The sequence below is a fragment of the Miniopterus schreibersii genome, assembly GCF_964146895.1.
Source record: "Miniopterus schreibersii genome assembly, chromosome: 19".
Lineage (NCBI taxonomy): Eukaryota > Metazoa > Chordata > Mammalia > Chiroptera > Miniopteridae > Miniopterus > Miniopterus schreibersii.
In genome coordinates, this window is record NC_138119.1 from 33,542,867 (window position 1) to 33,565,696 (window position 22,830).

The following is a 22,830-nucleotide window of genomic DNA, read 5'->3' on the forward strand; positions in this document are numbered from 1 at the left end:
CACTGCCTCTAGGCAGGGTGAGCCTAGATCTTTTCACTCCTTACCCTCCCCCAGCCCCACTCTTCTCCTGACGCTGGGTGGCTAGAGAGAAAAGCCCCACTGCCTTCTTGTTAGGGTTTCGGAGTCCGAGTTCTCTATTGATTACAAGTCCTTCACGATGCCTGGCTCTGACCCTCGCTGCCAGGATCCTATGTCTGTATAGGATCTGGGGCATCTTGTGGAAGCTTGGAGCAGGCGCCCTAAAAAGGGAGTTAGATGGAGGGCCCACCACAACCCCAAGGATTTGAGGGCTGCGTGCACAGTGCTGTGCTGGGACCTTGGTGGTGGATGGGGTCACAGCTGCAGGAACTCCATCAGCTGGAGAGCTAAGCTGATACTGGTTTGCTTATCAGCTAATATTTTCGAACACTGGCCTCCACGGTGTTTCCCTGGCATCGGAATGGCACACACCCCTGCAGGGCCTTTCTCTTCCTTCGCCCCACTCCTCACTGAGAGTGGTCTCTCTGTGGCTGCAGGACTTTGCTTAAGTCACCTCATTCAGAACACACCTCCCCCACCCTGTACCCTGATGTGGTTCTTCTGCCCCCAAATGCCTCTTCCAATGTCCCCTGTTGGAGAAAGAGGCACATCTTAAATATAACTTGCGCCCCTCCAGCTGCACTCAGGCAGCTAGCTCCTGAAAGCGGGAGGGCAGGGACAGTCACCTCCGAATCTAGTTCTGCACCCAGTCGGTGTCTTCACACTACCCCTACCCACCCTTCTCTTAAAACAAGGAAACTGGGTAAGGAATAAGTAGACCGGGAGGGGGGAGTCCTACCAGGGCGACCCCCTTAAAATTCTCTGTGTGAGGGTCAGAGGTTGTACTCCATACATGAACCAGGGGCCCTGAGAAGGAAAGGAAGTTGAGAGAACCCCTATCAGGGAAGGTGGCTCAGTTCCCTTAATATGCATCCCAAGTACAGGGTACCTATGGGTCTCCATCTCCACCAAGGGTAAAAACAGGAATAAACTGCTTACGCGGCGGCAGGTAAAGTTTGACATAGCAGGAAGCATGTCCTGGGTATCAGGTGTTATGAGGCAAAGGTGAGCTCACAGCCCCTGATGAGAAAGAGTCTCCTGTTGAACAGAGGCTGGTGCTGGGGGGGAGGGGGGGCGATAGTTCCAAGGCCGCTCAGGGCCCCTGGGGGCGCGGACTCCCAGCTGTCTCCAAGGAGCCTCTTGCCCATTTTCGCGCCCGCAGCAGAGAGCATCATTGACTCTGCCCCCTCCCTATGGGCCAGCTCTTTGCCATTTTTCATGATCTTGATGGCGTGTTTCTGGGCCAGCTGCTACGGGGGTGCGGAGGATCCCTGATACCTGCTGCTGCACGTTGGATTCCTCCTGGGCTGTGGCTAATGTTCCAAGGTTGGTTCCCCACCGCCTGGCCCTTTAGCACCCAAGGGTCGAGATAGGATCCTGTAGGAAGAGGGAGGTTGGCATGAAGAGGAAGGCCAGGGTTATTGCTCTGATTCCGATGAAAATCACATGTGCTACTTGAAAGGTTAACGGTGGTGGTGCAGGGGCAGGCTAAATAGCCATCTCAGACGGGTGAATAAAGAAAAATTAAATTTATTAAAGGGGATGGGATATCCAAAGGGAAGGCTACAGAGCACTGAGCCAAAGGGCATTGGGCCCATGATGTCAGCAAAAGTATCCCTGGGCCAGTGAAGCAAAGAGGGGCACAGAAGAGGCAACAGGAGAGCCTGGGCTGGCTGCTCTGGCTCACTGAGAAGTCAGAGAGAGAGAAGGGGCCTTGGAGACAGTTTCGGGGACCTTGGAGACAGGTTCAGGGGTAAGCCCGGGATGAGCTTCCGCTGCCCATTGCTCCCCTGGTTGCAAGTCTTGTGGGGTCCCCTTGGAGATGGTACTGGTGTGCTCCCCTGGTGGGGAGTCTGAGCATATCTATCTCTTTCTTGCAGGCGGGAATCTTAGGGGAGATCTCAGGGGAGGGTCTGAATAGAATATTCATCAGCTTTCCAGGTGAGCTCTTTCAGGGTTATAGTCTCCACTCCTCAGTGCCAGGGCAGGGGGTCATTAGTCAATACACCTGGTCCTGAGGCAGCCACAGTGTCACTTGTCTGGTTTGGCTGCTTTTCTGGGCCTGGAGCTGAAATACAACTGAGGCCTGGATGTTATCTTTAGGGAGGAGCGCTCAGGGGGTCTAAACTGCATGACCAGTGATGTGCTGGGGGAGGATAGGTTGCCCTGGGGACAAGGTTCTTGTTTTCCCAGTTTCGTCCCTTGCTAGGCATCTGGGGCTTCCTGCCCTGGTGTTTCTGTACCCTAGTTTCTGTACGGGGCCCATCTAACACTATTAGCTAGCTGTGTGGTCATGGGAAAGTTACTCAGCTTTTCTAGACCTGGGCTGCTTCTTCAGTGAAATGAGGGATTGATTGAGATGACCATGGGTGCGTCCCAGCATGGATGTTCTATGACAGTACCGTGGCAAGGAGAAAAGCACAGACTTCTCTTTAAGCAGACCTGGGTTCAGCTTCCTAGTGGGTCTCCTGGGCAAGTCAGCTACAGCTTCTGAGTCTGGTTTCCACACCATCAACATGAGGGTAATGGCACTACCCTCCTTCCAGGATGATGTGGCACTGTGGGAGCACCGGGGGCACAGGCATCCGCAAGGGCTTCCCAGAGGAAGTGACATCTAAGCTGAGGCCTGAGGTGGGTGTAGAAATTAACCACACAAAGTGAGAAGAAGAAGAGTGCTCCATGAAAGGGGCCCTGCTATTTGCCAAGAACTGTTGTTGGTAAGAGAAAGCAGAGCCTAGTCAAAAGCTGAGAGAAGCTTAGTGTGGCTGGAGGACAGTGTGTATTGTGAGGGGTGGACAGAGGATGGAGAACACTGGCACTGGAGAGGTCAGCAGAGGTCAGGCTATGCTGGCCTCTGTCCCACCCATAGTTCTAGGGGCTTAAGAGCTGGTGCCCCTCTGCTTCCCCTCCATCTTCCTTTTCCTGCTCTTCTTTCTCTGTTTCTCCCAAGTCTCAGTCCTCTTACCTTTGGTTACTTGGCACAAAGAACCACTGGGCTCCTCAGAAGGACCTCGACGGTCCAGGGAGAAGCTCAAGTCCAGAGCTGTCCTGCTCTGGAACAGCTTTGGCCCCTGTCTGAAGTTTTCTGCTTCCCTGCCACTATGAGAGAGGAATTTACCTCCCACAGAAGACTCTGGATTTCTGGCATTGAGGCCCTACTGTTAAGTGTTGTGCATGCCCACTTTGGCCTTGGTTTCCCCATCTGGCTCCCTCACCGCAGAGAGTTGGGAGCGGGCAGTGTGGAGCGAGGACTGAGGGAAACTAGAGAAGAGATGGCTCTTCAGCCCGGAGTAAGGGCTGATGGGGAGACCGCATCAGTGCCCCCAACTGTTGGGAGGCTGAAACGTCAGTAGGAAGCTTGGAAGGAGAACTTCCCAAGGAGCAAGCACGTTACACACCAAAAAGGGGCCTGGGGGAGGAGAAAGGAATGTAGAAGACCAATCCTACAGGCTCCTTTAAGCCAAAAAAGACTTAAAGCTCTATACAGGCACCGAGGACACAAAAATGAACAAAACATAGGTTAAGAATCAGTTCAGAAATGATTCTCTTTGGGAAGATGGGCATGGCCCTTCCCGGAAGGAGTGGGAAGATGACAGTTCTCCCATGGGAGCTGCCCCTGAGGGTGCTCCTACACTGGGGAGTGACTCTCCTGCCTCCCCCTACACTCCCCCACCAACTAGGCCCAAGCCCTCACTCATTACTAGCCAGTGAAACCTATAGGATCACAGAGAATAAAGTGTACAGAGAAGGGGCCTTCAGCTGGGATCCAGCCGGCCTGCCTCTCTTCTCTCACGTAAGGAGCCCCACTAGTCCCAGGACCCTAAGAAGCAGGTCCCATCAGCTTGGCCCCTCTCTGGTTTCTCAGACTCTGGTAGCATATCTAGTGACAGCTCAGTGGCTTACTGGCCTCCACCCCAAAAACCTTATCTCCTGAGGCCTGGCCATACTGGGCTTTGAGAAGCCTGCCAGCTCCCTGGAGCCACCGGGGCTGGGGACAAGCAGGAGGGCAGCAGCCGAGGAACTTGGTTCCATGAAGCACCCCTCACCGTACACCACCCCCTGCCTCTCAGATTTTTGGAGGGAGTCTCCTCTTGGGAATTACAGGAAGGTGGGATGAAGCATAGGGGTTGGAAGCCTCCTTCAGTTCTGGGGCTATGGTAAATCCTACCCCACAAATCACTGTTCCCCTAAAGGAGAAATAAGGCATCATCAGTCCCACTGGGGTGTGGAGAAGCAATGTGACAAAGTCCACTGGACTGGACAGAGGTTCTGGATCAGCTGTTAAATACCTGTCAGTAGGTTACTTTGCCTGCCTGAGCCCTTGTTTCTCTAATTTAGTAGCTACTTCCCTTCATCTGCAAAGTAAGATAATAATAATATCTTATATTTGTCTAAGGGCCTTGCAGATTTCACATACTTTATCTCACATAACCCTGACCGCACAATGGAAGGTTTTATTGCCTCCTTAGGTGAGGAAACTGAGCCCTAGAGAGATTAAGAGATTGACTGAAGTTCCCATAGCTAGTAAATGACACAGACCAGGATGGCAAATAGTGGGAAAGAAGAATAGCTGGGGAGCTTTGGCTGTGACCCAGACATGCCAGGATAACAAATAGGTTTCATTTGTTAGGCCAACTCCATTTGACTGAAAACGGCTCTCTGTGTCACCATGTTGAGAAAGATTCTGAGGCTCAGGGAGAAGTACTGTGATGAATTAGTGATATCTGTTGAGGGTGAGGGCCAGGGTTAGCGATGGCCCACATGCTGTATGTTTGACATTCCTAGTCTAGAATCAGAGCAGGGATTTCAAGTCCAAGTCCTTTTTCTATAGTAATCAATTAAGCTAAATTAAAAGGTACCAGCTTAAAAAGAAAACTAAGAGCCCTGGCTGGTTTGGCTCAGTGATTAGAGCATTGGCCCCAGGACTGAAGGGTCCCGGGTTCGATTCCAGTCAAGGGCACCTACCTCGGTTGCAGGCTTCATCCTGGCCCTGGTCCGTGGCTTGCAGGAGGCAACCAATTGATGTGTCTCACATGGATGTTTCTCTCTCTCTCTCTCTCTCTCTCTCTCTCTCTCTCTCTCTCTCTCTCTCCCCCCCATCCCTCCCTTACATTCTCTCTGAAAAGCAATGGAAAAAAATATCTTCGAGTGAGGTTGAAACAAAACAAAAAAACAACTAAGATATAGTCTCTGCCGTCAAAGAGCCCACAATCTTTTCAGAAGGACAAAGATGTGCTATATTGATGATGCAGCAAAGGGTCCTAGCAACACAGAGGAAGAGCAAGTCCTTGCAGAGGGCCTTCTGGGCAGAGGGAACTGCATGAGGGAAGGCACGGGGCGGGCAAGGGGGTGCAGCCGTGTTTGAAGAGCAAATGACAGTATCAAAAGAGGCTGTGGAAATCAGGGCAGGGTCCGATGGTGAAGGGTTCTGAATTCTGTCATTAAAAGTCGTGGAACTCATGAAAGGATTTAAAGCAAGAGCAGTGGGAAAGGCCCCATGGCAGCTGAGGCAGTTGGAGGTGAGGAGAGTGAGGCCGGGGCGGGAAGAGCAGGAGATCATTGCAACATTTTGCGTGAAAGAGAACATGAGACTGAACTAGGGAAGCTTCCAAGGAGGTGGAGGGGAGCCCGCAGAGGCAGAACTGATAAGACCTAGTGACCAACTTGAGGAGGGGCAAGAGAGAAGCGGGGTGACTGAATGGATGGTAATGCTGTGATCAGGAGGGGAAACAGGAGCGATTCCCTTTTAAGGGGAGAGGACAGGAGTCTGAATACATTAAAACTCCACATAGAGGGGGCCTGCCAGTGCTTGGGCAGGCAGGCGGAGGGGAGGTGGAACCCACGGGAGGGGTTGAAACGGCTGAGGAGGGGAGAGGGCAGAGGCTGGAGATGAGAGCCAAGGGTGGATCCCTGAGAGACGCCCACAGGTAAGGGGCAGAGGAGAGACCACAGCAAGAGAGATGGGTCAAAAGTAATAGAGGGGGGCTCTGGCCAGTGTGGCTTAGTTGGGTGAGCGCCGTCCTGTGCACCGAAAGGTCACCAGTTTGATTCCTGGTCAGGGCACATGCCCAGGTTGCAGGCTCTGTGTCAATGTTCCTCTCTCTCTCTAAAAAGTCAAAAAACACACATTTAAAATAAAAAGTAATAGAGAGGGAACTTGGAGGACAATGTCAGAGAGTAACAGTGAGGCTCTCCTCATATTTAGGGCTTCACAGTGTTCTTACATATATGCTCCCAACACGTTCTCCCAATCGGATTGTGAGGAAGGTATTATTAGGTCCCTTTTGCAAATGAAGGAAATGGAAACTCTGCGATTTGCCCCAAATCACGAAGCTTAGAAGTGGCAGGGCCACTTAATGTCTATTCAAGCTCTACAAAATCAGTTGGTCCTCACATCACAGGGAGAGCCTAATGAAAATGTGTCAAGAACAGACGGGCTGGTCATTAGTTTCGGATGCTGTGGAGAGACTGCTGGAATCCAGGCCTGAGAAAACACCCTTGGGTTTAACGATTGGAAGGTCAGCTGTGACCTTGGAGAGAGAGAGCTCTGTGCCTGTGCCGCTCAACTGCCACCCAACCTGGCTGTGTGCGTCAAGTGGAACTGTTTCTAAATGTTTTGTAAGACTGCAGAGCCTCATGGTCTACAGGTGGTAGATACTCTTACTTTTACTGTTATCAAATATTAGTAGATTGAACCATTTGACATTGCTGATGAGGGACCCAATTTTTCTAAATTGGTAGTTTCCAATGGTTCAACCCAATAGTAAAAGGAGCGGCCTGGGGTGGGGGAGTCTATGAGAGAAGGCAAGCGACAGAGCCCAGGGCTGCCCTGGGAGGCTGGGGAGCCCTGCCCCCTGGTGGCAGGGAAGTAAATCCTCGGTGCTGGGCAGAGAGGGGCAGGTACCCGGTGAAGCTTACAGTTTGCAGGAGTTCCCCCTTACCTCCTGGCTACCCCTGCCCCCATCTGTAACCTTATCGATCTCCTCTGCTGTTAATGCAGCTGGGTGGGGTGAACTCTCCCCAGGGGACTCTGTCCCTCTGTCCTGAAGAATACTTCTAATCTCTAAACTGGTACGAGCCCTTTGCCCAGCGTCTTTGGGAATCAGTTGGGTACAGATTCCCTCTGTGGAGAGTCTCAGGAGTGGAGGCCAGGTGATGAGTGGTTAGAGAGCCGGGGAAGCTGGCACCTGAACAAGAGATTCTGAATAGACACCTTGGCAATCGTCTTGTTTCCACCTAACTCAGCCCAGACCCTCTGAGGTCTCCACCAGTGTCCTTGGGAACCTCTTCAGTGTCTCATGTCTTACTGATAACAACAGAATAACAATGATAACAGAAGTTATTACTATGAATGCCATTGCTTCCAGCCGTGTCATAGCACTGATACTGATTTTTCTGGCTCTTCAGTGGAGGTGACAAGGGATAGGTTAAAGTCTCTGAGTAGATGTTCTTCTGAGGTGAGGACCCAGATGGGGCCAGGCCAGAAATGCTCTCAGAATTGCAGGAGTTGGGGCTGGGGAGGCAGTGGTGCATCCTTTGTCCTAAGCTGAACTCTGCTCAGTGCCAAGTTCCTCACACAGGACCAGGATGTGCAGCCTGCTGCCCCAGACAGTGGGTAGAAGCAGACACTGTGGCCCAGTGATGACTTGGGGTGGGGTTTGCAGCAAGTGGGGTGGAGGGAGTGGGCAGCTACCTCGAAGAGGCAGTGCTCCTTTGCTGCATGTGCCAGGAAGTCATCCTCCCTCTCCAGCTGGGGACAGAGGGGGTCCCTGAGATGCCCCTCTCTGGGCAATCCTCTGCAGGAACTGTTCCCTTCCTGTAGGGGCAGAAGGCACTGCCAGAGGAAGGGGCAGTGGTCCCACATCGACAGGCAGGCGTGGTTTCTGGACAGAGGAGAGCATCTGACATGGCCCCATCTCTGTGCCCCTCCCTCGCCTGACTGGAAAATACACAGGGAGATCAGAAGGGCCAGACAGAGGTCACAGGCTCCCCAGAAATGCTCTGAAAGCTTTTATCCTTTTGGTCAGACTAGGAGAACTTTCCAAACGTTGACACAAGGGAAGAAAAGCCTATTCTTCACTGGGCCAGGGCCTTGGTGTCAGGCTGAGGGCAGAGGACAGGAGGGAAGGGGATGGGAGGTGAGGGTGGAGGAAGGGGCGACAGTGACTCAGCTGGCACGGCAGGCCCCCGACACACACACTGCCCTCTCTTTCTCCACCTCGAGACTTGTGTGCATCTGGCTTGATTCCTATTTGTTTCTTTCTCTTTGGGGCAGGACAGGAGGGAGATTAATAAATAAGGACATCGAGTTTGGAAAGAACCCCAAACCCAAGTCCATTCTTCTTCCAACCTTGAGGGCTTACATAACCCGGCAGAGCTTTTCTCACAGGCCTTCCTCTAACACCCCTTTCTCAGTTCTTCCTCCCTCTCTCTCACTGAGAACCCCCAGAAATGCTTCCTTCCAGCCTGCCATGCAAGCTGATCTCCTTCTGGAGGCTTCCAAGGCTGCTCTCCAAGTTGGACTCCATATCCAAAAAAGGGATACATGGTTGGTGAGAGGAGTTTTAAAGCGGGAAGTGACCTTGATAACCCTTGAACACAGCATCTCCCAAACTGACCCAGCACTCAGAGAAGAGGGAATTATGCCCCAAAACATACAGGGGTGCACCACATATGGGACATTTTTGAAATTCATTTTGCCTTTTAAATTATACAGTTTTTAAAATTCTACTCCATCATATATCATTTAATATTAAAACAAGATTTTACTTCAGAATCTTAGAGTAAAACGGATATTTCTGGACAATACATAAAATGTAATCCCGTGGCTTTGAGTACCTCCTGGCACACTAGTTTGAGACATGTGAAACTAATACAATGCCCTTATTCCACAAGTGAGGAAATAAAGGCCTATGAGGTTTAGAGACTTGCCCAAGGTCACTGCTAGTCCCTGGCAGAACTGAGACGGGCTCCTATGTGTCTTGCTTCCCAGTCTAGCCCATTTTCTGCCTCGTAGTTCCTCAAACAGCCTTGTGCCTGGTTCTCTCACTCCGCCTCAGAATGCTATGCTGGGCATGTGCCTTGCTCAGCTGTCTGAGATGTGTGGGCTTAGAGACCAGCTGGCCTCGGCTTCTGAGGCTGATAGTACTTCAGACTCCTCTGTTTGTACACAGGGCTCTCCCAACACATACCATTTGGGACAGAGAGTGAGCTGGTTCTTCTGTCCACCTATTAATTTATCTGCACCCCACAGTGATTGGTTCAAGAATATTTTCAAACCTAAAATAGTTGTATTAGTTAATAGATATAGTGGAAACTGCCTATCTGACCCTATTTCCAAATTCCTAAATCGAGAGGCTGTTTTCTAGAGGGAAAAATCAGGGAGAACTGGAGGCTGCGGGGCTTAGACCGCCTCTACTGATGTAGGCACGTCGATGGAGATGGGGCTCGGTGCAGAATGTGGGGGAGAGCACACTCTTCCTCCGTATCACCATCTTTAAAACTCAGCGCTCCAGGGTGCGATACGGGGAACCGGAGAAACTGAAAAGAAGGGACAGTCCAGACAGACGTGTCGGTAATGAAAAGACAAAGAGGAAGGTGAGATGGAGGAGAGAGGGGGAAACGCTTCAGGAACAGTCAGCATGAAATATGGGGGGGGGGGCAAGCGGAGCAGCACAGGCGATAGAAGATATGGGAGGGAGCTGGGGGCAGAGCCCAAGGGAAGGGAATGGGGAGAGAGAAGACAGCCACGGGAACCCCCCCTCTCGCACGCTGGCTCCTGGAGCCGAACATGAGGAAGAGGGGGGACTCCGCGCACAGAAAGAGAACCCCCTGGTGGCTCTGGGAGACGATGCCCAGCAGCCCGGGCACCACGGGGGAGAGGCCACCCGGCTCCACCCCGCACCGTGTGGCTGTTGCCCCTCATTTGAGCGAGTTGACCTTCGGGCACCTGAAACGGGAGGGCGTTAGGGGTCAGAGCTCACACCGTTTCCCCAGCTGGTCCTGTGAAGTGAAGTCTCTCATGCGCTCCCAGAACCTCAACCAAAACAAACGCTCCTGCCCCGGCAGCCGCGGGACTTCCTCCGTGTGCCTTTTGCTCCTCCTGCTCCCTTCCCTGGAAGGGCCTTCTCTTTGACCCCCAAACCTCCACCTCCAAGGGTCCAAATCTTGCTTCTCCTTCAGGCCCGGTCCCATTGCCGCTTTTCTCTATAGTCTTCCTTGAGTGAGACCGTCAGATATGCAGGGAAAGCTCAACTCCTGGTTGTTGCTTAGTTATGTTTCCTGGTACAAATGGTGGGTTGTTTGGGGAGTTACATGAGCTATCATACAAAAGTCACCAACCTCGCCCACTGCCTAGCGCCTAATAGCTGCTCAATGAACGCGTTAGTTTCCTTCCCGGCCCTGCTCCCTTAAGCTAGATGTCACCTTTCCCTTTGCAAACCCCCCTAGCACTTCAAGGACACCTCTTCTACGGCGCTCGTCACTCCATGCCTGTTGATGGTTGCCTCCCTTATTAGATTATAAGGTCCTCAAGGTCAGAATCTACACATAATTCATCTCCATATTCCAGTGTCTTGAGTCTGACACCCAGTACATGTTAAAAAAAAATGTTTATGAAGGCATGAAAACGCAGTTGCAACTGCATGGGTCTCCCTGTGTGGTGGGAAACATCATACAGGTGAGAACATTGGGCTCATTTGCATATCTATTAGGATTGATAATTAGTTATTGGGTTTCCGTGTGTACGAGGAAAAAGAGAAACCATCATAAGAAAAATCACTAGAAGACACAAGTAGGGGGATGAGAGGGCCCCACAGTGAGAGAGGCCCTGGGCCAGAGGGAATCAGCCCGTCCTGCCCAGGACAAGAGCTTCCACACCTTGCGCCCCCGTGAGGTGAAGTCTGTTCTCAGGTCCCGGAGAGTGGCCCCTACAGCTGAGTCCTTTGGGAGCCCCCTTCTGCTCATTCACTCACTCATAAAATACTCCTTGAGCACCTACTGTGTATCATACATTTTGCTAATCATACATCAGGCGAATCAAAACGTCCACATGAATCCTTATTCCAATAAGCTTATTTGCAGTAGAAGACACATGATGCCCAATAGATGGGCCACAAACGGTACAGCTGGATACACAGCTGACCCTTAAACTATGACTGGAAGCCTTACCGAAAACATAAATAGCCAATTTACACATATTTTGTATATGTATCATGTACTGTATCCTTACAGTAAAGTAAGCTAGAGAAAAAAGTTATTTAATATACCATAAGAGAAAATACATTTACAGTGTTTACTGAAAAAAATTCGCATGTAAAGACCCACACAATTCAACTCCGTGTTCAAGGGTCAGCTGTATTTCTTCTTTTTAAATCCTCACCGGAGGATATGTTTTTTATTGATTTTTAGAGAGAAAGGAAGACAGAGAGAGAAAGAAACATTGATATGAGAGAGAAACATTCATTGGTTGCTTCCCGTATGTGCCCTGACCAGGAATTGAACCCGCACCTTGTTGGTGTTTGGGACAACACTCCAACCAACTAAGCCCCCGGCCAGGGCTCAGCTGTATTTCTGACCCACAGCTGGGAATCCCTGTACGTGGAAGTGTAGGGTGGGTTTGAGGAGAGAGAGTGCAGGCCTGAGAGGAGTAGGAGGCCGATGCAGCGATTTAGCCAAAAGGCGTCAAGATAACGAACGGAAGAGGCAGGAGGAACGAATCCACAGCACGTGGCATCAGAGGAATGTTGAGATGTGGAAGGAGAGTTTGAGACGATGGCGCCATTAACTATTTACAAAACCAAGAAGGGGCAGCAGGTAGGAGAAGAAAGAGAATCTGTTCACATTTGGAAATGAATGTATCTAGAACCAGTACCCAAAGCTCCTTTTAGTCAGGTTGCTCTTGCCACAGAGAAAACATAAAGCTCTTAGCTCAGGGTCATGCCCCTTCCCCTCCAACATGACGGGTTTCAGAAGGTGCACAACTCTCCCGTCCCCTCCACCACTGCCCACGGGAGGGGGTTGAAGTGTCCTGTCTAGTCACTTAATTTGACATAGCTCACTCTAATGCTCACAGCTATTACAAGGCTCATTCTCCCTCTCCATCTGCCTGCAAAAGGAACAGCTGACCCAGAGGAGAGCTGGGTCTGACGCCCTGGGGCTTGCTTTCTCCCACCTTTTGAAAAAAGGACTTGTAAACGTCTGCAGCATTAGCGGAGCCTGTGTAAACCTGGGTCCCTCCCACTCTGCTGTGGTGTGCCTGAAGGTCCCCATCAACTGCATCTCCTGTGAGGGAGATCAAGGCTGCCCTCACTTGGGCCTCCTTCTGTCCAGATCAGGCTTTTAGTCATTCCTTTACTCGGTTTTTCTTAACCAGCTGTACTCAGTACTGGGGGAACAGTCTGTGCCCTTAAATTAAGAGCCTGGCTCATGAACCAGGAGATCTCTGCTCGCTCCTGGTCAGGCACACGCTGGGTTGTGGGCTCCATCCCCAGTAGGGGGCGTGCAGGAGGCATCTGATCAATCACTCTCATCATTGATGTTTCTACCTCTCTCTCCCTCTCCCTTCCTCTCTCTGAAATCATTAAAAACATATTAAAAGGAAAAAAGAACTCACAGATGATAAACAATGGTAACAAATCATTGCAAACACTATGATGTGTTTTTCTAAATTTATTTTTTATATTTCTTGTTGAATTTATTGGGTGACATTGATTAATAAAATTATATAGGTTTCGGGTGTACAATTCTATAACATATTATCTGTATATTGTATTGTGTGTTTACCATCCCAGGTCATCTCCTTCCACCACCATTAATCCTCCCCATACTCTCTTCTACCTCCCCCCACCTCTCTCCCCCTGGTAATCACCATATTCTTGTCTGTGTCTATGTGGCTTGTTGTTGTTGTTGTTGCTTAATCCCTTCACCTTTTTCACCCGGCCCTGTTCTCTAACTATGAGTCTGTTTCTCCTTTGTTTGTTAGTTTATTTTGTTCCTTAGATTCCACATATGAGTGAAATCATATGGTACTTGTCTTTCTCTGCCTGCCTTATTTTACTTAGCATGTCAGGTCCATCCACGCTGTTGCAAAGGATAAGATTTCCTTCTTTTTTAGAAAAAAAAAGTTTTGATTTCAGGGAGAGGAAGGGAGACGGAGAGAGAGAAACATCAGTGATGAGAGAGTCATTGATCGGCTGCCTCCCGCACGCCCCCTGCTGGGATGGAGCCCACAACCCGAGCATGTGCCCTGACCGGGAATCAAACTGGTATCTCCTGGATCCTAGGTTGATGCTCAACCGCTGAGCCACGCCGGCCGGGCTTCCTCCTTCTCCTTCTTCTTTTTCTTTTTTTAACAGCAAAGTAGTATTCCATTGTGTAAATGTACCACAGCTTTTTTTTTTTATATCAACTCATCCACTGATGAACACTTGGGCTGCTTCCAAATCTTGACTGTTGTAAATAATGCTGCAATGAACATAGAGGTGTATATATTCTTTTGAATTAGTGTTTTGGGTTTCTTTGGATAAATTCCCAAAGGTGGAATTGCTGGGTCCATTATGATGTTTTAAAACAGGAATGTGTACAAGACCCTGCTTACCCCATGCTGTGGTGGAGGTGAGGAGATAGAGAAGATGAACTATTTTTTTGATGGTCAGGGAAAACTTCAAAGGGGTGACTAACACTTGAGTTTTGAAAGATAAGTAGGAGGTTGTCAGATAGGCATGAAACTGGGCAATGTGAGAGCAGGTCCAAAGGCAGAAAGGATGAAAGTGATGCTCTCTACAGGGCTGGAGTCCAAGGTCCATGCAGAATAGTGGTAAGACTAAAGCCAAAAAGTAGGTAGAACTTGGCCGGTATGGCTCAGCGGTTGAGCACCGACCTAGGATCCAGGAGATCGCGGTTCGATTCCTGGTCAGGGCACATGCCCAGGTTGTGGGCTCGATCCCCAGTCGGGGGCGTGCAGGAGGCAGCCGATCAATGACTCTCTCATCACTGATGTTTCTCTCTCTCACTCTCCCTTCCTCTCTCTGAAGTCAATAAAAATATATTTAAAAAAAAAAGTAGGTAGAGACCAAATCAAGAAGGTCTTGAATACTGTGCTCAGAGGCTTGCAGCTTACCCTAAAAGCAATGGAGAGCCACGGATCACGTTTAGTCCCGAGGCATCAGAGCAGTGCTCCTACTCCAGAGCAGTCCTGTCCTCAAGAAAGGCTCTGATAAATCCATTCATTGTGGAGAACAAATGACTCATGAGCTCTCAGGCAAAGACGGAGAGCTCTGGGCTGATCTACAGGCATGAAGCAACAGGCAGGAATGGTATTTGCTGCGGGAACATGCTGAATATCTCTGTAGGTATCACTGGCCTTTGTTTCAGGGAAAGAATCATTAGTTCAATTTTTAGAGGAGAAAGAACAAATGTTTCTGTTTCTTTTCATCACTCAGAGGCTGGTCTTGTCTTCAGAATTCTTCAGATCCTGTCCCTGGCACCTGACAGGGACCGTTTTGGGGAAACAGCACCCTCTAGAGGAAAGAGTACATGTTTCAGGTGGGATAGTAACCACCGTTTCCAGAACTTTGGCCTGCTCCCTTCCCAGGGGCCTGGCCAGCTGGGAGTGGAGAGTAGCTGATTGTTTATCTGCTTCTGACTCTTATTATCACAGAGAACAAAGCTGCTTGGCTGTGGGTGGTGGCACAATAGCTGGGAGCTACAGATAACAGCTGGAGGAGACAGATCCAAAGGCTGGCAATAGCAGGCATACAGCTGGTGGTGGCAATCGCAACAGTTTTAGCCAGTAACCCAAATCTCAGGTGCCTTCAAGTCTGTAGCCTTAACACTGGGCTCTAGAAGCTCCAGGCTCTGTCTTCTCTGTCTCAGCTGTGATCCTCCATACAGGGTTCCACAGAGACACCTCCTGAAAACGTTAAGGATGAACCTGGGGAACACCGAAGCAGTTGCTATGATTACAAAGTTCTGGATCAGGAGCCAGAAGACCAAATCTACCATTAACCTACTTGGGGCAAACCTCTCTGAGCCTTCGTTTCTAACGATGCCTTTCCTATTTACCTCACGGTGGAGAGGTCAAATTATATTTTATTAATGGGAAAGTGATCTGTAATCAGAGACTGTTATTTTGGGGATAAGCAAGGCTTTCCTTGAGTCCCAGGAGCTTCCATCCCTCCAGATATGCAGAATCTCTGCTCAGCACAAAGCAAGCTGGACTTTGATGAAGAATCCCAATGTCACAGTGGGAAGTGCCGGGGTAGAGATGGGGAGGAGGGGGCAGGCATCCGTGAGTGGGAGCTTAAAGACAATCTTTCAACCTCCCAACCAAAGCTTTAATCTCCTCTAAAGAATCTTAGTAAAGCACTCATCTAACGTATCCTTGAACCCCTCCAGGAACAGGGCACTCACTACCTTTTGAGAAGTTCTTTCCACATTTGGATGTCCTGATTGTTACAGAGTTCTTTGTCATATCAATCTAGAATCTTTCCCCCTTTGGTTTGAACTCACTGGTCCTGTAGTTGCTCTTGGGGTTCAAAGAAAAGTATAAACCCATTCACTTGAAAGCTCTTCAAACAAAATATTTGCACACAGCCATCACATCTCTCAGATAATTTCTTTTCCTGATTAAACTTCCATTTCCTTCAACCATTTTTTGTATGATCTGGTTCTGAATGCTCTCATATCCTGATTGTTCCTTGATACTCGATATTGCAGGTGTGTGGGATAAACAGAGCAGAGCAGAATCACCTACTTACTTACTCTAGATATTTTAATTCAACTAAAGTAGCCAAAGATTGCGTTGCTTTTTTGGCAACCAAAAAAACATAGGTAATTCATATATGATTATTTTCTGCCAAAATTTGTCTTCATGGTTCTGCTTTCCAATCTAGAACTTGCTTGGGTAATTTTTGGACACAAATATCTATCCTTTTTGATTTGGCCCACTCATCTGTCTTCTTTTGGATCCTAATTCTAACCCCTAACCTTGCATTTAAGATCTGTCCCAGCTGTGTGTCATCCACATAATTGATAGCCACGTAATAGCCAAGGGAAAGTCCTAAGATAAAGTTTTCTGATACATCACTAGAAAACTGATTCCAGGCTATCATGATCCACTCGCCAGTACCACTGATTTTTTAACTCACCTAATCACAGTAGCATTCTGTTCATTTTTCTCTGTCGTATCCCCAAGGACACAATGAGAGGTCTTGTCAAATATTTGGCTTAGATATATTTTATCTATTGCATTTCTCTGATTTGCCAATTTGGTAACCTTGTTACAGAAGGAAATTAGGTTAAGTTTGATGTGACTTGATCTTAGTAGCTCATGGCAGGTCCTACTGATAACTGCCTTTCCTCCACCCTACCCAAGTACTCACAATCTTAATGCTCCATTCTAGAATCCTGCCTAGGATCAATATCTCACCTGTTTGTCTGTAGTTTGGGAAATGTACCTCATTTTTCTTAGTGAAAATTAAAATTCTGTTCATTCACCCACAGCTTTCCAGCACTTCCTCTGTTCTCTAAGAGTTCCTCAAAATCTCTTATAGAGGTTTCACATCTTTGCAAGAGTTTGAGGACCAAATGAGAAGGCATACTAATGTGTAAATTTTAAAATAGTATATAGATGCAGGCATTGTGGTGATTGTTTCTTAATATTACGACTGCTACTGAGTAGTGAATGGGGTTTTACTGGGGCTCTAAGTAAGTTTTTCAAACTTCAGAATTACAGAGCTTCCTTTTTGCTCCAAAGTAGCTAAGGCTATTGGGCAAGTGGATGACATCCAGGTCTGGCTGAGTAGTTTCACTTGGGCAAAAGTTCCAAGTGGGTGGGGGCGGGTAAAAGGTGCTCCTGGTTGCCTCTGAACATTCTGAGATTTCCATCCATTGGTGATCTCCAGTTCAGTGCCCACTTGGATGGGTATATGAATGGACCCAAATAACTTACAGTTCTCAAGGCATACGGCCATGGAGAGGACAGAGCAGGGGGCAGTGTGACTGAGAAAGCGCAACGGCTCGGACTTCTCAGAACGGAGAATATGATGAGCCTCTCTGCTCTCCAAGGACCAAACCCTTCAGAGACCGCCCTCTCCTTCCCAGAAGATCTGGTCATCAGATCCAGAGTCAAGGGCTCAAGTGACTAAAATTCTTTCTCTGCTGGAAAAGTACAAGTTAGCGTTTGGGCAGGGGTGCCAGACGCCTTAAATTGAGTGAGCCGTCTCCTGTTTCAGAGCCTGTCCCACTTTCTACTAGTAGGACAAACAGCCATCCTGAACTAAGCTTGCGCCCACTTAGCCACTAACGGAACTCTTACTGCTCCTCCCTGCCTCAGGCAGGACAGTTTTGCCACCTCCAAGCTGGCATTTCTCCCAGTCCCTGGGAAAACGGGCCGTTGCTTCTCCTCTGCCCTTATTACTTACTCTTTTTGTCCTGTCTGTGCTCTTCCTAATACTACCCTAGACCCTAACCCAGACCAAAGTTCCCCAGAGGATGCAAATAGATGATGATGGTGGTGACGATACTAATACTAACATAGTGTAACGGCCTGGGTGCTTAGAGAACATCTTGAAGGGAAGAAGAATGGGCAGTTTCTGGGCCAGATGAATATCTTAGTATCAACATCGATTATTGACTTGGGGCTAGGGGAAAGAATGGAGAAACTAAGGATATGTGCACGTTAAGGGGGATTGGCCTGCAAGGATCTCAACAGGGTAGTTGTTCTTGCTGATGTCATTCATGAGGGCGGGAGGGATTTCAAAATTAGAGATCTTCACAGAATTGGCATTGTGATGACCAGTAGAGCCCCTCTTTACTCTGGCCCCGCCTTCAAGGAACTGTGAACTTATTACTTTCCTCTCTGCCTCTCCTAAGAATTACAAATATCAGACTGTATTGTAATTACTGGTTTACTGAACACATCTCTCTCATCAGGCTGCAAGTTCTTGGAGAGCAAGGATGATGTCATTTTCATCTTTGACTTACCAGCATCTTGCACAGTGCCTGGCATATAGCAAGTGCTCAATAAATACGTTCTAATAAAAGAATAAATCAGTGGTACCAAAATGAATGCTACTTCTTCCTTCCCATGGGGTGGCGGCTAGGAGTTGGCTGGATTTCCGCAGTAACCTCCACTATACTGTCTTGCTCCCTCCAGATGACATCAGTTGCCAAGGTGTATTACAGTCAGACCACTCAGACAGAAAGCCGGCCGCTAATGGGCCCCGGGATACGGCGGCGGAGAGTTCTGACAAAAGATGGTCGCAGCAATGTGAGGATGGAGCACATTGCTGACAAGCGCTTCCTCTACCTCAAAGACCTGTGGACAACCTTCATCGACATGCAGTGGCGCTACAAGCTTCTGCTCTTCTCTGCGACTTTTGCAGGCACCTGGTTCCTCTTTGGTGTGGTGTGGTACCTGGTAGCTGTGGCCCACGGGGACCTGCTGGAGCTGGGCCCCCCCGCTAACCACACGCCCTGTGTGGTTCAGGTGCACACCCTCACCGGCGCCTTCCTCTTCTCCCTTGAGTCCCAGACCACCATCGGCTATGGCTTCCGCTACATCAGCGAGGAGTGTCCGCTGGCCATCGTGCTTCTGATCGCCCAGCTGGTGCTCACCACCATCCTGGAAATCTTCATCACGGGCACCTTCCTGGCCAAGATCGCTCGGCCCAAGAAGCGGGCCGAGACCATCCGTTTCAGCCAGCACGCGGTTGTAGCTGCCCACGATGGGAAGCCCTGCCTTATGATTCGGGTTGCCAATATGCGCAAGAGCCTGCTCATTGGCTGCCAGGTGACGGGCAAGCTCCTTCAGACCCACCAGACCAAGGAGGGTGAGAACATCCGGCTTAACCAGGTCAACGTGACTTTCCAAGTAGACACAGCCTCTGACAGCCCATTCCTCATCCTACCCCTCACCTTCTACCATGTGGTAGATGAGACCAGTCCCTTAAAAGACCTTCCCCTTCGCAGTGGTGAGGGTGACTTCGAGCTGGTGCTGATCCTAAGTGGGACAGTGGAATCCACCAGTGCCACCTGCCAAGTACGTACTTCCTACTTGCCAGAGGAGATCCTTTGGGGCTATGAGTTCACACCTGCCATCTCGCTGTCAGCCAGTGGCAAATACATAGCTGACTTCAGCCTTTTTGATCAAGTTGTGAAAGTGGCCCCTCCTAGTGGCCTACGTGACAGCACTGTATGCTACGGAGACCCCGAAAAGCTCAAGCTGGAGGAGTCATTCAGGGAACAAGCTGAGAAGGAGGGCAGTGCCCTTAGTGTGCGCATCAGCAACGTCTGATGCCTTGGTTTCCCACCTCCCTGTCCCTCTAGTCTTGCTTCCCTTTTTGGCACTCTGGGTGAGGCTATTACCCAGGCTTACTGGAGAGTTCCAGAAGCACCCGTTCCCCACTCCCTCTCCTTTAACCCAGTGGCCTGTGGGTAGTCTAGGCCAACTGGAGCCCAAGTTTTCCTCCCATTCTCCCCTTTCACCTCACCCCACTTCCACTGCATTATATACCCCCCCACCCCCACCCCTTAAGCCAGGATGGGGGAAGGAGAGGGAAGATTAGGCTGAAAGGCTTAGAGGCCTCAGCTGTGCTTGGAGACTCACATTAGGAGGACCATGCAGTTGGATGGATAGACCCCCCTGACCTCCCACCATCACCAGACATTTTGGTGATTTGAGGCTGGAGTACCTCCCTCTCTAACTCTCTACCTAGAAAGTCCCCTTAGGCTCTGTGTCCCCAGAAATATAGGAATCTGGAATCAATTTGTACCGGAGTGTCTACCAACCCGTCAAAAGAAGTCATGGTTTTTCATGGTGAATTTCTGTTGGCAACTCCTGACTGAACCTAGGACCTTGGTCACCACTGTTTTGCTCTTTCTAGTTTCTAAAGTGGACCATCAGGATACCCAGTTATCTCATAGATGCCTCTCCTCCCAGGGGATTGGGTTGACCCAGGAAATAGAAAACCTATAGTTGCAACCACCATAGCTGCATCCATCCTGGATTCTGAACTCTTCAATGTGGAGTAACCACTGCAGAGCTATTGCCCAAATCCTTGAACCTGTCCTTCAGGTTGCCCTGGAAGGATTGGTTTCCCTGTGTCCTATGAATGGGATGCCCCTCCCCAATATGTTCCCCTGAGGAAAGGCCAGTGCCTAGACTCCATGGTAAGGTCTGGAAACGGTGTTCCAAATTACACTGCCCCTGGCTTCTCTTCTTTCCTGCCCAGCCCTCTTTCCTTAACCCCAACACTTCAGAGGAAGGGAGGGGAAATGCAAAAGCCTCCCTCTCTTAACACTGATGTTTGACTAAAACTAGACTCACAGAGCACAGAGTTCCCAGGAAAGTTAAACCAACCAGACCAAGTGGGATGAGTAAATTCTCAGATTTCCAGACTGTTGTATAGAGCCTCTGGGAATTGGGGATGCTTTGTTAAGGTTTGGGCAGAGGCACAACTCTGTGGCTGGCAGACACTATTCTCCGCTACCCCTCCCAGTTCCCTTCTGAAAAGTGCCAACTATTTCATTAGGCAACGCTGGGAGGAAAGGAAATCATACCTCCTGATCAAATAACCACTGTCTCCCTCAGCCATTCCTGAGACTTGGTATACAATGAATATCAATCTCATTTCTCCTTTCCTTTGCCACGAGGCTAGTTTCAGGCAAGTTAAAAGGCATACTTTAAGAGATCAGACTCAGGCCATTCCTTGTTCCCTGGTGGCAACGGTGGCAGGGGTCAGGAAGGGCATATGGGCACCAGTACTTTTTCTAATACCCCAAATCCCCAGAGTGCTTCCTGGTCTCATTTAGGTACCAAGGAACTGCCCCACCCCACCCCAAAGTGGTTTGGTATAGAGTCCCTGTATGAATTGAGTGGCAGCCTATTTAAGGTGGGCTCAGCCAACTGTTACAAGCTACACACTTCTACAGAATGTGTACATGCACCTGTGTGCAGAGCCTTGCAGAGAAACACAAAATTTTGAGGCTGGACTCACGGTGACCAATTATTACAATTGCACAAGATCCTCTTATATTGCTCTCTCCTCGGGCTCTAATTGTATCTTGAAAATGAAGACCCTTTGTTCTCCATTCACTGTAAACCCCCCACTACTCCTTTGCTCTTAAGAAAGAACCAGAAAAACTTAAAAATCTGAAACAGAATAGAAGGCAAAGAGCCAGCTCCTGGGCTCTCAACTTTATTCAGCATTAGACTTACTGGTTTCTTTCAATGTGTAAGGGCAAAAAGTATTGCAGTGTGTGCGTGTACGTCTTCATATCCATTAGCAATTCTCCACCATCTCGCTTCTCCGGCACACAGCTGCTTCCCTTCTGCGGGAATCACTCCCTTCCCACCCCGATGTCTATTCTGAGCCCCCAGATTCTCTCACATTCTTGGATAACAAAATGAGAACATTTCTCACTTAGATTCTCCTCCATGGTCCCAGACTTCACTCTAAGTTGCACTTTAAATCATACTGTCCTTTTAATACAACCTGGTTTATTCTCCCACAAGCCCCCCTCCTCTGCCCTCCGGAACACCCCCACCATCAGCCCCAGGTGGCTCTTTAGACTACAGCCCCCATCTCCTCCGAGCGGAAATCCGTTCAGGCTTTAGAAGCAGCCAGGTCTGGTGAGAAATGAGGCCCTTGACTCTACCAACCACGGACCTGACATGTCAGGAGAGCACTGGGCACAGATGTTAAGGGAGGGAGATTTCAGAGGACGAGCAAAACAACTGATGAGAGCAAAACAAAAGGTGAGAAAGTGTGCTCCTGAGGAACTTAGTGAAATCAAAGAAACCCTTGAGCTTTATGTGAGCTACCAAACAAGAGGCAGGTGGAGGCTCAGGAAATTAGGATATATGTGAAAGGCTTATCTAGAGAAACAGTATATATATATACATATCTATATATGTATGTATATGTATATATATGTGTGTGTATATAGAGAGATATGTATATAGATGTATAGATGTATATAGGACCAAATATACTGAATGTACAGAAAGGAAGTGTTCAGAGATATTAGCATGGGGGCAGATACCTTGCTCTGGTTTTGGGGTAGGGCTCCCCAGATTTCCAAACTTAACAGTGATCCTAGTTTTAACATGAAGTGAGATACCTGATGAAGGCTTTCAGGTGTGATTATGGGAAAGGAGTGGTGCAAGCTTCTCTTCAGACATAAAAGAGGCGTCTGTCCATTGAGGCTTCCGATAAAGCCTGTGTTGCTGATAGGACTAGGGAGACAGGAAGAAAAGGGAGACACTCCATCCATAGAAATCTAGAAGAATTCCTACTTATGCTGTGTACTCCTATCCCCAGAAGTGTCCTGTCACTGCAGCACTTTTAAAATTGTGTAAATAAAAGCATGCTTCTGTTTCCCTCTCTTGAAGTGCACTGACTCTCCTCTTGCTCCACAAGGGTGGGGGCAGATGCAGCTCCAGGCCCCGGAGGCCACGGGTATTCAGCTGAGAAGCTGCACACTTTGGTGTATGGAGGCACTACAGAGAAGCCTTGATCTTAGAACCCAAAGGCCAGGATGAAAGAGGTGTTGGGTCCAAGATAATCCAAAGGCAGAGGCTCAGCCCTCTATGTGGCTGCAAGAAGCCCAGAGAAAGTGCTGCCTATGCTAGAGGTGTCCCGAGTCCCAAACCTGGCATTTGGGCACGGGGGTGTAGTGCTTTGGCTTTGATGCTTCTGTTTGAAGACGAGTGGGGCTACCAGATGCCCTAGGGGATTGTGCAGGCAC

The 22,830-nt window shown here is 49.2% G+C and overlaps 1 protein-coding gene across 1 annotated transcript in view; it reads left to right on the forward strand.

Annotated features, from left to right (window-relative positions):
• Positions 1-22,460, forward strand: part of KCNJ10 (potassium inwardly rectifying channel subfamily J member 10) — a 31,424-nt gene extending 8,964 nt beyond the window's left edge. The window contains exon 2 of the mRNA XM_081120967.1: positions 18,236-22,460. Within this exon, the coding sequence (XP_080977093.1) occupies positions 18,236-19,375 (1,140 nt within the window). The 3' untranslated portion in view covers positions 19,376-22,460. The remainder of the gene's footprint in view (positions 1-18,235) is intronic.
• Positions 22,461-22,830: the final 370 nt, after the last annotated feature.